Below are 13947 nucleotides of genomic sequence, written 5' to 3'. Positions count from 1 at the left end.
GGTGGTGCTGGGGTCTCGGGACACAGACCCCCACAGGAACTGCCTTTCAGGACCACGGGAAGAGACAAGGTTGTTTGGTGTTGCGGTGCTGGGGATGGAGTCCAGAGTCCGTGCATCCCAGGACAAGCATTCAATCGCGGAGTTATGTCTCAGCCTGGGAAGAGACCAGGAGATCGGTTTGGAAAGCATCTCAGTGACTACGGCAAGAGGAAGAAACTGGCGGCTATTGGCCACCCTTTCCAGAAGATTGGTGCAAAGCTGAGCAAAGCACTGAGGTGGAAGCTGCCGAGGATCTCATCTCAGAGATTCATTCGCCCACAGAACATACTTGGGTGTAGGTCTGTGCTGATGGAAGCCAGCCAACACAAAGTGACAACGTTGATAATGCAGGAGAGCAAGGTCATTGCAAAGCCCTTGCGAAGGTGGCTACAACGGGTTTCTGGTAAGAAGAACACATTGGAGAGGAAGGGGAGGAGAATGCAAGAATAATATTCAATGCATATGCTACGAACAGAGGAAAATTGAAGAGCGGATTGGATTTGGAGTGCTGGGTGAGCACAATGAAAGGAATGATACCGATCAAGATGCACTGTACTTATAAACTGACTCGCTGAGTGGCAACCCCCTTACATAACTACTTAAAGATAATAAAAATAGAATAAAAACACACGGATGCCTGTAGGTTGATTATGCCAGTGACATAGGATCAGGTCATAGGTGATGGCTGGCATTCACAGAGCCCTGGTCCAGCCAGGTACAGTTCAAATGATTTACATTTCCTTTATGGAATTCTCTCAACAAGCAGGAGGCCAGCTGGGCTTGGAGAAAAAGCTGAGAGAATTCAGGACACAATGTCAAGGTGGGAAATAGTCACTGGGACAATGGCAGCAAAAACATTGCCATTCCACGATAATAAACAAAGACTCTTAAATCAAAAGTGTGGCTTTGTAGAGCAGCATGTACCAAATTCCCGGCTTTCATACCCTCTAACATCTTTGTACCTGCATGTATCCGCCACTGTGATTGATTCAATACTTTTATTTAAACAACTTAGAAAGCTTTCAATGAAAAAAGGACAGTTATATTTTAACAATGATGCAATGTAAATATACTTATAATATGGAAACAAGTAATATAAATATTGTAACACAAAGCAACAGTAACTTCTTTCCATATACAATGTTCCAGGTACATGGAATGTAGATTAAGCAAAGGTTGTGAATGGTAGCCAATACAGACAGAAGACTAAAAGTAGCTTCCTGTCATGTGATCAATGGATAAGGGTTAAAAGGATGTTCTAGCATACTAGCCGCAACCTGGGACCATCTGGCATTATTAGGAAGCCCGATGGGGAGTTGGTTGCTTTACAGAAAGGCATACACAAGTCTCCTTTAGACCACTTGGACTCTTATTTGTTTTCAAAATAGCCAAATGCTCAATAGTAGAATGGATACACCAACCCTAGTATATTCATAGAATAGAATACTATACAGCAAGGAACGTGACCACTTTATAACTACATGCAGCTACAGGGAGGAACCTCATAAACTCAATGATCAAAGGACTCCCTGTCTTGTCCCTAGTGCCTTGAAAGTACCAGACACAACACAGGCTCTTAGCAAATAGTTTTTCAGTAAATGACCTCATTTTTTGTCCTTACTACCACCCTAGGCAGGCTGCAGGTCAGGTATCAGAATTTCTCATTACAGATGAGGAACCCGACTCCCTCTCCCTTCCTGCCATGTTTTGGTGGTACTGGGATTTGAACTCAGGCTCTTGTGCTTGCTTTATCACTCAAGCCATGCTCCCAGCTCCAGATCAAGAACAAGGAGAGGCCACGTGGTTTGTTCTAGGTCACCACAGAACATGGCTGTCCCAGGAGGAGTTCACTGGAACAAAATGTGTGCTCCCTGATCATTTCAAGCGACAGGGCTGCTCTCTTCACCTTTTAGCACACACAACATATTTCAGTTGCTCTCGTTGTTGTTAAATCATCTTCGGAGACCTAACGTGGAGATGTTTATTTCCATGGCAGGACGTGTTGGATTGAGTTTCCAAAAGGAAAGTCCTAGAGGGCTGTGACTTCAGAGAAAGGGGCTTCAGTTAGGCAAGAAAGCTCACTGCAGAGATTTATGTGAAGGAATTAGAGCAAAGGCTGTCATTCTGTCTGAGTAAGTGTGGTGGGGAACAGGGAGGGGGAAACAGGATGGAGCAGGTCGCTCTGGGCTTAGTGGCTGTCAGAGGGACAGATGAGACAGAGCTGTCCTGGGAACTGTCAAAGGATCCTCAGAGGAAGCATCAGCACAGCTCGCAGACACCGACACAGGAGATGTGAACTCAAAACAGGGTGTTAACCAGCTGACCAAAGTGCCAGCTCCGCCCATTGCACCGGAGTCATCTCTGCAAGTCGGGTTCCAGAGCTGGGAGATGAACACATGACTAAGACCTGGCGTTCCCACATTCTTTGATCCAAAGGCTCTGAACCAATCGATTATAGATGCAATGTTTAGGAGGGAAAGATTCTTTTTTATTTTTGAAGGACCTCAGGGCCCTAAATGACAGGGATAAAATTAACTACACTGGAAGGTAAACAGGAGACATGGTGTTAGAGTATTTCAAAGAATTCTAGTTGAAGCCTGACACATGGGTTTGGACAAATAAAAGTCATTGTCATTGAGCGATGTACAATGGCTTATGTCCATAATCTTAGTAAGGGGGATTATGATGAGAGGCCAGCCCAGGCAAGAATGTTCACAAGACTCTGCCTCCACTAAAAAAAGGTGGGCATGGTGTCGTACCCCAGTCACTAAAGGGGGACTCTAACCCATGGCCAGACAGCAGTGTTTCATCCCGAATTCAAAGGAGACTCCAAGCAAATAGACATACAGAAGCAGAATTGGTGGTTAATGGTTACCGATGATTACAATTCCCGTAAACAAGCTAACAGGGACTGGCACACATTCCAGGTTTTTGCGCTCTTCGGAGGGAAGTTCCCAGGAGTTATCATAGTCTGGATGTCACATTCCCAATTCCTTTTGTTTTTTTTCGGGGCGGGGGGTGCCCAAATCATTGGCACATTTCCACATTTCCCCCTCTTCCTCCTGATTTAAGAGTTGGTACAGAGCCTGGGAAGGAAGGACCATGAGTTTAACTGCCTGCACTCTTTCTTTTTCTTTTTTTCTTTTTTTTATTAATTGGACATAAATTTTTTTACAAGGTGTTGTGCAAAGAGGGTGCAGTTACATAGTAGGGCAGTGTGTACATTTCTTGTGATATCTTACGACCTGTTTTTCTATCCCTTGTCTAGGTCAGGTTGACATATATGCAATATACAATGTATCAAGAACATATACAGTATTCACAGACTTGGTCTCTACTGTCTCTCCCGTCTCCCTTTGTTAACAGTCATATATCAGGGAGATCATGCCCCTTTGTTTTCTGTGTTCTAGGCTTGTCTCACTCAACATTATTTGTTCAAGTTCTGACCATTTCCCTGCGAATAACAGTATTTCACCATTCCTAATCGCTATGTAGTATTCCATTGTGTATAAGTACCATATTTTTTGGATCCATTCGTCTGTGGAGGGGCATCTGGGTTGTTTCCATATTTTGGCTATTGTGAATTGCCTGCACTCTTTCTTGAACATATGTCATGGACAAGTTATAAGACATGGGCCAACAGTCAGGGCCAAGAGTAAGAGAGCCGAAGGGCTGCCAGGGCCATCATCGGGGTGCTTACCCACGGTGACCCCGAGAGCAAAGTCTCATACCAGTTTGCTCCTTCTTGCTTTCCTTAAGATTTTTGTGTACCAACGCTAAGCTTTCCCTAATAATTACTGATTGATTGGCATAAAACAACATTTTTCCTACAGCCATACTATAGCCCACCTTGATTTGTGGGGAGCAAATCCAGCCATTGGCAATGTTGCAGGACCATCTCAGTGAGAAAAATCAAGCTGTTATGTTTACATAAGGAGATCTTTCTGGTTTGTATTTAGAGGACATCACACGAGTCCCTCAACCCCGCAGACACAGATAAACATAGAGAATAGTTCCATAGCAACGCAGCCACTCTGACCCTATTTATATTATAGCCAACTTGACTGCATACGGGTCTTTTACTTATATGCTCCATTTCAAGACATACTCATACCATCTGCTACATACTCACACTTTCTGGGGCTTGTCTTCCTCCCTTTTCTACTTTGGAACAAACCATTGAGAACAATCCCTACCTTCCAAATTCTTTCTTTCTTTTTTTTTTTTTTTGGCCAGTCCTGGGGCTTGGACTCAGGGCCTGAGCACTGTCCCTGGCTTTTTTTTGCTCAAGGCTACTAGCACTCTGCCACTTGAGCCACAGCGCCACTTCTGGCCGTTTTCTGTATATGTGGTGCTGGGGAATTGAACCCAGGGCCTCATGTATACAAGGCAAGCACTCTTGCCACTAGGCCATATCCCCAGCCCCCCAAATTCTTTCTTATCCAGAGGAAACCATTTTTGTTTCCTCAGTCCCTTTCCCGAGGCTTTCTTGACTAACATTCCTCCTTTTCAAAAAACCATTACCTTGAGCTTCTTTGTGGCATAAGTTTAAAACTGTCCACATTTTCCCTTTTGCTGGTGGACCCAGGTTTTCTCAGAACTACCTCGAGGCAATGTACTGTGACTCCACCCGCAAAGATGGGCCCCGCGCCAGCCTGGTGGGATGGCTGCTCCAAAGCTCACACCCAGGAGGAAACAGGTTACTACCATCCCAGACGCAACCATCATGAGGATGCTACCTACTGTTGGATAGGTAGGTAGCCCTTGACAGGCCAGAGCTGAATCCAGTGGTGGAAGGCTGGGACCCGTACGGCAGGGTGGAGGTGATCAGGATGATGTAGTCTCCTCCAGAAGGCTGTCAGGCTGTCCTTGTACTTTACTCCAGGTTGGAAGAGAGGGGCAGGACAGCAGTATCTCCCCACATCTGTCTGATGGATCGTCACATCTGCTGGGTTGCCTGCAAATTTCTACAGGGAATGACTAAACAATCTTAACCTAAGGCCTGACTTTAGTGGAATCTGAATATTTTTCCGGTTGCCTTTTTCTAAGTGCACTGGCTTTTTGTTTGTTTCAGGCTTGCACTCCACTGGGTTTTAATTTTGCCAGGGCAACAACATTACGAACCAGATTTTAAGTAAGGCTGGGATTTTTAGGCAGACATGGAAGGCTTGGCCTGTAACCATCCCTCACAAGTGCTGGCTCCCCATTTTCACGCTTGTTAATACTATTTTTCACGCTCTTCCTTTAATCCATCCTCTTGCCTCATTTGCCAAAAGTGGCTGATCCCTGGATCTGAAAGGGGGGTTGATGGGCGAAGATCATCCATCTTCTGTAACTTCAAGCTGACTCAGAGGCACTGACCCTACCTAGCCAGGAACTCTAAAACCTCAGAACAGCTGCACAGATCTTCTCTTGAGTTACAGCAGAATAGCCTGTTTGACACTTGGGTTTGCAAAAGCATTTTTTTCTAGCTGCCTGGGGAACCTGATGGCCGGTGACCCCAGCAATGCCTATGTCACCTGTACAGGCTTAGACAGATCTCAGGGACAAGAGCTCAGGTCCTCAGCTTCCTTTCCTTAACAGAAGTGCCAGCTCAAAATTCCCTGCCAGTTAGGGCTTTGAGCAGGTGCAAGGGGTTGGGATTTTAAACTCTCCTCCCCATTGACAATCTTAGTTGTACTTTCCACTAGCACAGAGGACTGGCATGTTCCTGTCCAGCTACTTAGGAGACAGACACGGGCATTAGAAAGGCATGTTTATGAACTATTCTCCCGTGACCTCCTGGCTCTCACTGGTTTTTGAAGGGCCAAGCCCAAGTGACTCCAGGATCTGATATCATCTCTGCCATCTGAGCAATGGCTTTTCACTGCTTCTAGATTCGGCACCATTATTTCCAGGGTCCTCGGAGTGTCCTTTCCATGTTGGACTTGAACTCAGGGCGTGAGCGCTGTCCCTCAGCTCTCCAGCTCAAGGCTAGCACCCTGCCACTTTGAGCTTTAGCACCTCCACTTCTTAGCACTCCGCTGGCAAATTAGAAATGACAGTCTCACAGGGACCTTTTTCTGCCCAGGCTGGCTTTAAACGTCAGTTTTCAGATCAGTGAGTCTTAAAAAAAGCAACTTTACTTCAATTAAGGCAATACGGTGGTCAACACAGCCGTTTCAAGCATGCTTCTACCTGGAACTTATTAAGGGCCAAAGTTACATCTGACAAACTTAGAAGGCTCATTTGTTCCTCCATGGGCCTGTCTGCAACTGTTACAGAGAACCTGAACCCGAAAGGTAATCTAGAATAGCAATTAATCAATCATTTTGATAGCCCTAATTTTTCCTTTCTTCACTTTGAAACAAGCATGGCATTTTTACTTTTTAAATTCTCTTTGTCTAGGAAGGCAGCTACTCCCCTCTACTCCCCAAATTTTTTACACAGGGTATGCCAGTCTTCCCTTCACCCAAAGCCATCTTTTTTTTTTTTCCAGTCTGAGTTTCTACCTAGAAAACCTCTGAACTCAATAAGTTTTTCTTAATGCAAGAATTACAAGCATCAGCATTGTGCCACACATCCAGGCTTGACAAACAAGGAGTCTCAGAGCATCTTCTTGCTATTTCTCAAATGCCTCTAATTACAAAGATGGCATTGAAACCACATTGCATTACACAGATAGAACTTTTGAAACCCTCCTTTACTTCCCAAGGGGCAGCTCTAGAGAGACCAATCCCATCACCCGAAGTTTCCAGTATCTGTCTGCAGGGGAGAGAGACAGGGCAAAGACAGGCACCCGTCCCATCAACAGAGTGGGTACACACCCACCCCACCTCTTAGGGTTATATGAGCTGGCTTTGTGCCAGCTTAGCCTCTTCCAGCATGCGTGGCCTCCCCCAGGGCCTGTCCCCCCATGCGCGGGCCAGCCGAGCTGCACCTTTGCCAGTTCATCCCTGACCCCTGAAGATAGGCCCACAGTCCTGTTTTCTGTTTCCTTGTCCTTTCTACTGAGAAACCCAAGCAGTTTTTTTAGACAGATAAAATGGACCAAGTCTTCGGCAGTAATAAACAAAACCTTTACATTTAAATTTCTAACACTCATCCCCCAAATTTTAGCAGTGGAGGGAAACCCCAAATCCCTAGTGCCTTTTTGCTCAGCCAGGTAACTTGATTACAGTATAAACAGCTTTATTATACATTAAAGTACCAGATTTTCTTGATGTGCAAATTAGAGAATCCTTAGAAGACCTTTTAAACACTCAAACCTGATGATCATTTTGGAGTTTAAACTCACCCATTTACTTTTTTGTGGTTTAAGTATAATCCCACCCATTTTTTTTTTCACTTTTTACAGCATGCTGACAGTTTCTTAAAACAGATTCACATACACATACACTCACACATACAAGCATGCATGCAAAAAATCTTAAAGTGTGCAAATAAGTGTTGGCCATACATTTTCCAATGGCAAGAGATATTTTTTTCTGATCTTACTCTTGCAGGTGACCAAGATGTAAGACAAGACATTTTTAACAGAGCACTTTAGCTGGGCCTCATTTCACAGGGTTTGCTTGTGTTAGCAAGATACTTTGGCACATCAAATACTTTTTTGCTGAAGAAAGCTGGGGAAGGGTGGGAGGTAAGACTCAGACCACCTTGTACTTGTAGGGAAGAAAAAAGATTAGAGATTTCTGGCATATCAGTGTTCTGCTCTGGACACACATATCTTAAGTGACTCACATATTTATGTACAGAGTTAAGCACCTAGATATCTTAGGTGACTTAAGACAGCAAAGGAGACAAATGTAAGATGAAGGGAGAAATGCTGGTCTTTTTCATCTGTTTATTATGCAGCAGATATCTACCTAGGTCTAAGTGAAGAGCCTGTGACTTGGACCCAAGTGGTCACCAAGTGGCTGAGAAGCAACCTGAGTGTCCATCGCCAGTCATGTCACAGGGGTCACCTGAGCCAGGCGAAGGAGAGACCAACCACACAATAGCACGCAGCTTGGCAGGTCCAGCATTGGTGACATTTTCAAGTCAAATAAACCCAAGTGACTAAAAGCAAATGAGGCCCCGGAGGTTTGATTCGTTTCTTCCTCTCAGGCTTGCCCTCATTTTAACCACAAAGACATGTGAGGCCAAGTTCAACTTCTGTGGTAATAAATTTTAGCCGACACGGGGCAGCGTGGGGGAAAGAGAGACGGAGACAGAAGAGGGAGAGGAGGGGAGGGAAGGGGTTGGGGAAGGAAGTGAAGAAAGCTGTTACGTAGCTTAGTCTGGCTTTGAACTCGCCTTTCTCCTGCCTCAGCCTCCCAAGTACTGAGATTTCAGTATGCCACCATGGAAGGCTGGCTTATGCCGTAGGTGGGGAATGAGCATGAAGACATGACATTACTCCCTTAGCTTCAAAAGGTTAATGACATTCCTGACAGAAATAGAGAAAAGAGTACTTAACATTTATATGGAATCAGCACCACCACCAGCTAAAAACCCCACAGGATAGACACAACAATCCTGAACAAAAAGAATAATGTTAGGCCTGGATGGAGGAAGGAGGGTCCCAGCAACACAGTGCGCCCCCATCTCCAGTTGTTATTGAACGGTGGCAGTGAAAATGTAGTTTACTGCACAGTGTCATGTAACTTGCTGACCACTCTTCATGTCACTGAGAGTTCTGGCTCTCACTGCTTCTGAACACTTTTAAAAGAGTGTTGAGTCAGACAAAGGGGTGCATGGCCTGGGATCCCAGATACGTAGGAAGCAGAGGCAGGAGGGTATTGAGTTCTAGGCCAGGCAGCAACTCTTCTCAAAATCAAAACCAAGCTGGTGACATGGCTCAAGTGGTAGAGCATGCACTATTCATGAAAGATCACAGTAATGCTATCTGACTCAGGTGACATGGATTCCCCCCACCCTCTGCTTATTGTTCATTAATCATTTTCTACACTGACGACATTACTTGTATGATAAATGCATTGCTCAACGCGTTGAGATTTTGTACTGTTCAAGCATATTGACAAGAGTAGGAGTGAACGTGTGGGTCCCTGACCAACTGAGGGTGCTCACCCAGTCAGGCGGAGAAATTCTCAAACGAGAGCCTGGATCTTGGCTGCAGGCCCAGTCACACGTCATTACACGCGTGCTCGAGTGCTATGTGACCACCCCTCTCTTCCCTTCCTCCACGTGCAATGGGGCATCTAGTACTTCTTCACAAGGCTGGATAGGGAACTCGAGTTAAGGGTTTTCAAAGGTTTGTACAACTCATTCCATGGACGTTCACATTGCTGTGTAGGTTAGATAGCAAGAGATCCTAAGGCTTGATCATCTTGGGGAACTGGCTGGATGGAAGTCAAGCAGATGCACACGGAGTTACGGTGTGAAGGGACGTCTCTCGGAACTGGAGTTTCACATAAGGCTGGATTATATGAAGTTATTGTCTGCACAGGTCTTCAAAGAGCTTCTGAAAGGTTGACTTAGTAAAAATGGTAACGGTCTCCATTCTCCCCTCACCTCCCCAGATGCTCTTCTTCAGGGGTTCTTGCTTGAAACTTTTTGTCAAAAATCCCAGCAATCTCCCTCTCTTGTATGCTAGGAGTTAGGCCTTTCCACCGCTTCTCAGAAAGGCCATTTTTCTCCCCATTGCAACTGCGCCGACCACCTGGTCACTTCACATGGCTCTCGCTTCTGGAGATGGGGGTTCTGGGGCCCTTAGGGTTGGCCCAGGACAAAAGCTCAACAACCGTGTTATGTTCCCAGAAAAAATGCCAACACCTGTAACACTACTTTGCCCTTTAGACAAAAGTATCGCCATGAGGGTAGTATGAAAAAACATCTGGCTCTCGATGAAACCGAAGGCGGCCGAAGCAGCCATTTTAGAATGTAGGCACACAAGGAAAGAGCCAAGCAACACTCAAAATGGAACTAAGAAAGCAAACTTCCAGCATCTCTTCCCGTTAGGACCATTGTCCTGGATCTCAATTCCCTTGGGTTCCACCAGTGACAGAGAAGCTTGTGGGAAAGCTCTGCTCCATCCTTGCACGAGGGACTGTGACTCCTGTTTGGAGTGTGGAGAAAGGCCAGTTTCTCCCTCTCACAGGCAGTAGAAAGGAGCCCCAGGAAGTGCTCATTCTATGGGGGATGAGGGCCTCAGAGACCCAGTGATCCCCTCTACAAACAAAGATCAGCTAGCCCCGCTCTTGGGTGACTCTGCCATCCCGGGAGGTTCTGCAACCTGACTCAAGCCGTCTACTAGAATGTCCCAGCTTTGTTAGGGCTCTGCACAGGCCAAGGGACAGACACGAGGGTTCAGCTTGTCCACTGCCATGCAATGCCATGTCAGGGTGCCAGTGGGAATACCAGGGAAACGACCGACAGCTTTGATCTGCCACCGTGTCTCAGTGGGTTGATGAGAGGAAACTACTGGCATTGGGGACAGGGTTTTTTTTGATTCTAAGACTATCCTGCCAAGGGTGGTTCACACTGCCCACCTCCTTCCCACTTCTGAAGCCTAGCGGGACCAACACATGGCGGTAACTCCAAAGTGCTCCTTTCCGGTGTTCTCTGTGGGCGCTATCTTCTGTCTACTAGGGTTTCGAAACCATTCAAAGTTCCCAAGCCTTACTATTTAGTTTAATTTAGTTTAATTGAAAAGCATCACTTCCTCATAATCCCCTCAGGGGTGCCTATCCCCCCCCCCCCCCCCCCCCCGATTACATTCAGGCGTGCACAGCTGCTGAGCCAATGCGTAAGGGCCGGGTGTGAACTCTGTGACTCAGGGAAACCAGGAGCCACGGGAACCTATCATGGCTCCTGCCCTGGGTGGCTCTCAGACAAACATATCCTAACTTTAGCTGCGTCCAGATAAACAGGAGAGACTCACACGGTCCGTTTCTGAGGTCCTTTCTGGATCGAAAGTTCAATTCTGCCTTATTGGAGTGTGAAATGAATACTATATCTACAGTCAGTTATTTGGAGAGAGGAAATGGTTTGCATAGAAATAAAAAAGACACGGGAAAGAAATCCATTCCACTCAAGCTTTAGGGAAACCTTTTATAATTTATATATAAAATTTCAGTACGAAACCATGTAAAATGACAGGAATATCCGCCTTACATTAAAAGCCAAAATAAAACAAACAATCCCTCCCCCCACCGCCCCCCAAAAAATCCCCCAAACAACCCTACACACACTGAAGGTAAATTTTAATTAAAAAACAAAAGAGTAGGAACAAAACATTTAAAATAATCTCGATTATTTGGCAACTTACCACATCACTGCAAGACAAATTTGACCTTAAGAAAAAGTTTGATTTTATGAAAAAAACGTAAGTTGGACAGTATGTTCACATGGGAGTTAAAATGTTTAAAAAAGAACCTGGTGATAAAGCCAGGTTCTCTCCTGAAATAAGCGTAGAAAACAACACAAAATCCCAAAGCTCAACAGACAGGACTTCATCTTCAATGCATTTCTCTTCACTGACAAGGGCCAGAGGGCGATGGGGGGGGGGGGGGGGGCGCAGGGCCTGGGGTAGCGGCGGGCGATGGGGGGGGCACAGGGCCTGGGGTAGCGGCGGGCGGGTGAAGGGGCCTGACTCTCCCTGAACCAGATTCTCTCCCCGCAGCGGGGCTGGTGGCAAAGTCACAGATGCAAGAATAAGCTAAGAACAGGCGACATTCTGAAGAAAAAAACAACAGTCACAACTGTCAAGGGAAAGCAATGGCGACCCTTTCTGTAGCTAAAACTATTTGACTTGGATACATGCGCGAGTTTCTGTAGCGTTTCCTGCCAGGTCAGATTCAGCGAGTTACAGGGCAGGCAGAGTTCTAAAAACAACAAAAAAATCTACTAACGACTGCATAGCATTTAAAACCCTTCTCGTTAAAAAAAATAATAAAATAAAATAAACAGATATATAGTAAAGTTCACAGATAAGATTTCTCTGTAAAATAAATAAAATGTTCATTGATTAGCATCATACATAGAGTAAAATACAACCTATTTTTACATGTTTATATACTGTACACAGACCTCCAGAAGGCAGCCTGGGGTCTTGGGGCTGGGGGGGTGGTGGCTACAGTGGGTGGGGAAACCCCAATTTTGCATGTTTAAATATACAACTACTTTGCTGAATTCAGATACAAAGTAAGCTTACTTTCCTTTATCGTCAATAAATGTACATAATATCTTCTATGAACAATAGTTTATAAAGCTGTTTAAAACATAACAAGAAAAAGCTTGCACCTAGGAACTTAGAGCACATGCATATCCTTTTCTTGATCTTTTTTTTTTTAAAGCCCCAGCTCCGAGGCTCCTCCTTCTCCTCCTCCTCTCGAGGCTCCTCCTCCTCCTCCTCCTCCTCCTCCTCTCCGTGCCAGAGCGGCGGGGCAGGCTTATCGCTTCACCTTCTTCCCGGGGGCTTCCTCCACTCTCTGCTGGCCCCGAGTCCGGGCCCCAGGAGGGCTGCCTTCTCTTTTGCGCTTGGTAGAAGGTGAGAGCTGGATCTTTGATCTGCATTGAACAAGAGTCACGGCAATGGGACAAGGTAAAAGCACAGCTGCTTCAAATAACGGCGCATGTCCCGACGCGGGGAGAAGGGCTGAGGCGACGCGGGTTATGTCCGGCAACTGCACACGCAAGCACAGGGCCTGCGCTCTGGTTCCAGCCCTCCCGGCTGGTTTCCTCCCCTGGGCCCTCACTCTAGCTCTACACCCCAAACCTCAACTGCTGGCCCCACCAATACACAAACATCCCCGGCAAGAACACCACACACAGAAGGACGGCAACCCGGTCTAACCCAGTGAGAGCCCCGTTGTGTGGTGTGCGAGATGAGAGCCAGCGGGGCTGGGCTCGGAATGCTACAAGAGCATCGGGCCAAGTCCCCTACCGGGCTAGCTCTTTTTCCTAGGGTGTTAGGGGAATTGTTAGTCAGAAACTTCAACTGAGCATGCTGCAGTGGTCCTTACAAACACACAATCTCTGCTGGTACTCGGCAGATTCTGTGATAAAACAACGTACGGCACCGTACGGCCAGTTCTCTACCGTTACCCCAGCCCGACTACAGTTCCGAAACGAAGGGTGTGTTCAACATGCGTTCACTGGGGGGGGGGGGGGTGGGGTGGGGGGGTGGGGGGGGTTTGCTCTGAATCACCCTACACCATCCATCGTCTAAACTCCACTTCCAAAGTCACTCCAGGAGCTTTGTGTATCACACAGCAAGCCCCTCCTTTCTCAGACAGCCCACAGCACTCTGGACCTCCACACAGGGATTATCATTTTAATGGGAGGCTGTAATCTGTATTGTAAAGCAATGTACTAATAGAATGAAATAGAAGATACCAATGCTATCATCCCCATGCCCAATGGCTGCTGTTGGAGGATTATTGCTGGTGGCTCACGCCAGTAATCCTATCTATTTAGAAGGCTGAGATCTGAGGATTGTGGTTTGAAGCCAGCCCAGGAAGACCAATCCTCAGGACTCACATCTCCAATTAACTAGCAAAAGATCTGGAACTAGAGCTGTGGTTTCAGTGGGAGGGCCTCAGCTATGAGCAAAAAGCCAAGCTAGCGCGAGGCCCTTGAATATTGGCATACACACACAAACGCAAATTAATACCTGTATACACACATAGCTATCTCTCCCGCTAGATCAGATGTTTCCCCAGGAGGGCTGCTAAGACGTGTTCATTTTTCTAATTACATTCCTAGAATGCATGGAAAATTAAGTTGTGGAACAGGGAGCAATAGACCTTCTTCACTGGTATGAAGACATCTTCTTATTGCTCCTTTGACAGCAAAACTAGGTAAACAGCACTTCTGAGTTAAGTATTATTGCGGATGACATGGTTCTGACATGATGCCTGTGAATGTACTGAGAATGGCTACCAGTGTTTTATGACCACCCATGTTAAAAAATGTGTCTCTCGA

At 46.1% G+C, this 13947-nt stretch overlaps 1 protein-coding gene across 1 annotated transcript in view; it reads right to left on the bottom strand.

Moving 5' to 3' along the window:
- Positions 1-11576: 11576 nt before the first annotated feature.
- Bod1l1 (biorientation of chromosomes in cell division 1 like 1) overlaps positions 11577-13947 on the bottom strand; it is a 48290-nt gene continuing 45919 nt past the window's right edge. Inside the window, exon 26 of the mRNA XM_048363830.1 lies at positions 11577-12531. Within this exon, the coding sequence (XP_048219787.1) occupies positions 12414-12531 (118 nt within the window). The 3' untranslated portion in view covers positions 11577-12413. The remainder of the gene's footprint in view (positions 12532-13947) is intronic.

Source organism: Perognathus longimembris, chromosome 16, assembly GCF_023159225.1.
Source record: "Perognathus longimembris pacificus isolate PPM17 chromosome 16, ASM2315922v1, whole genome shotgun sequence".
NCBI lineage: Eukaryota > Metazoa > Chordata > Mammalia > Rodentia > Heteromyidae > Perognathus > Perognathus longimembris.
Note: the sequence above shows the minus strand (reverse complement) of the source record. Positions and strands in the feature narration are given on the sequence as shown.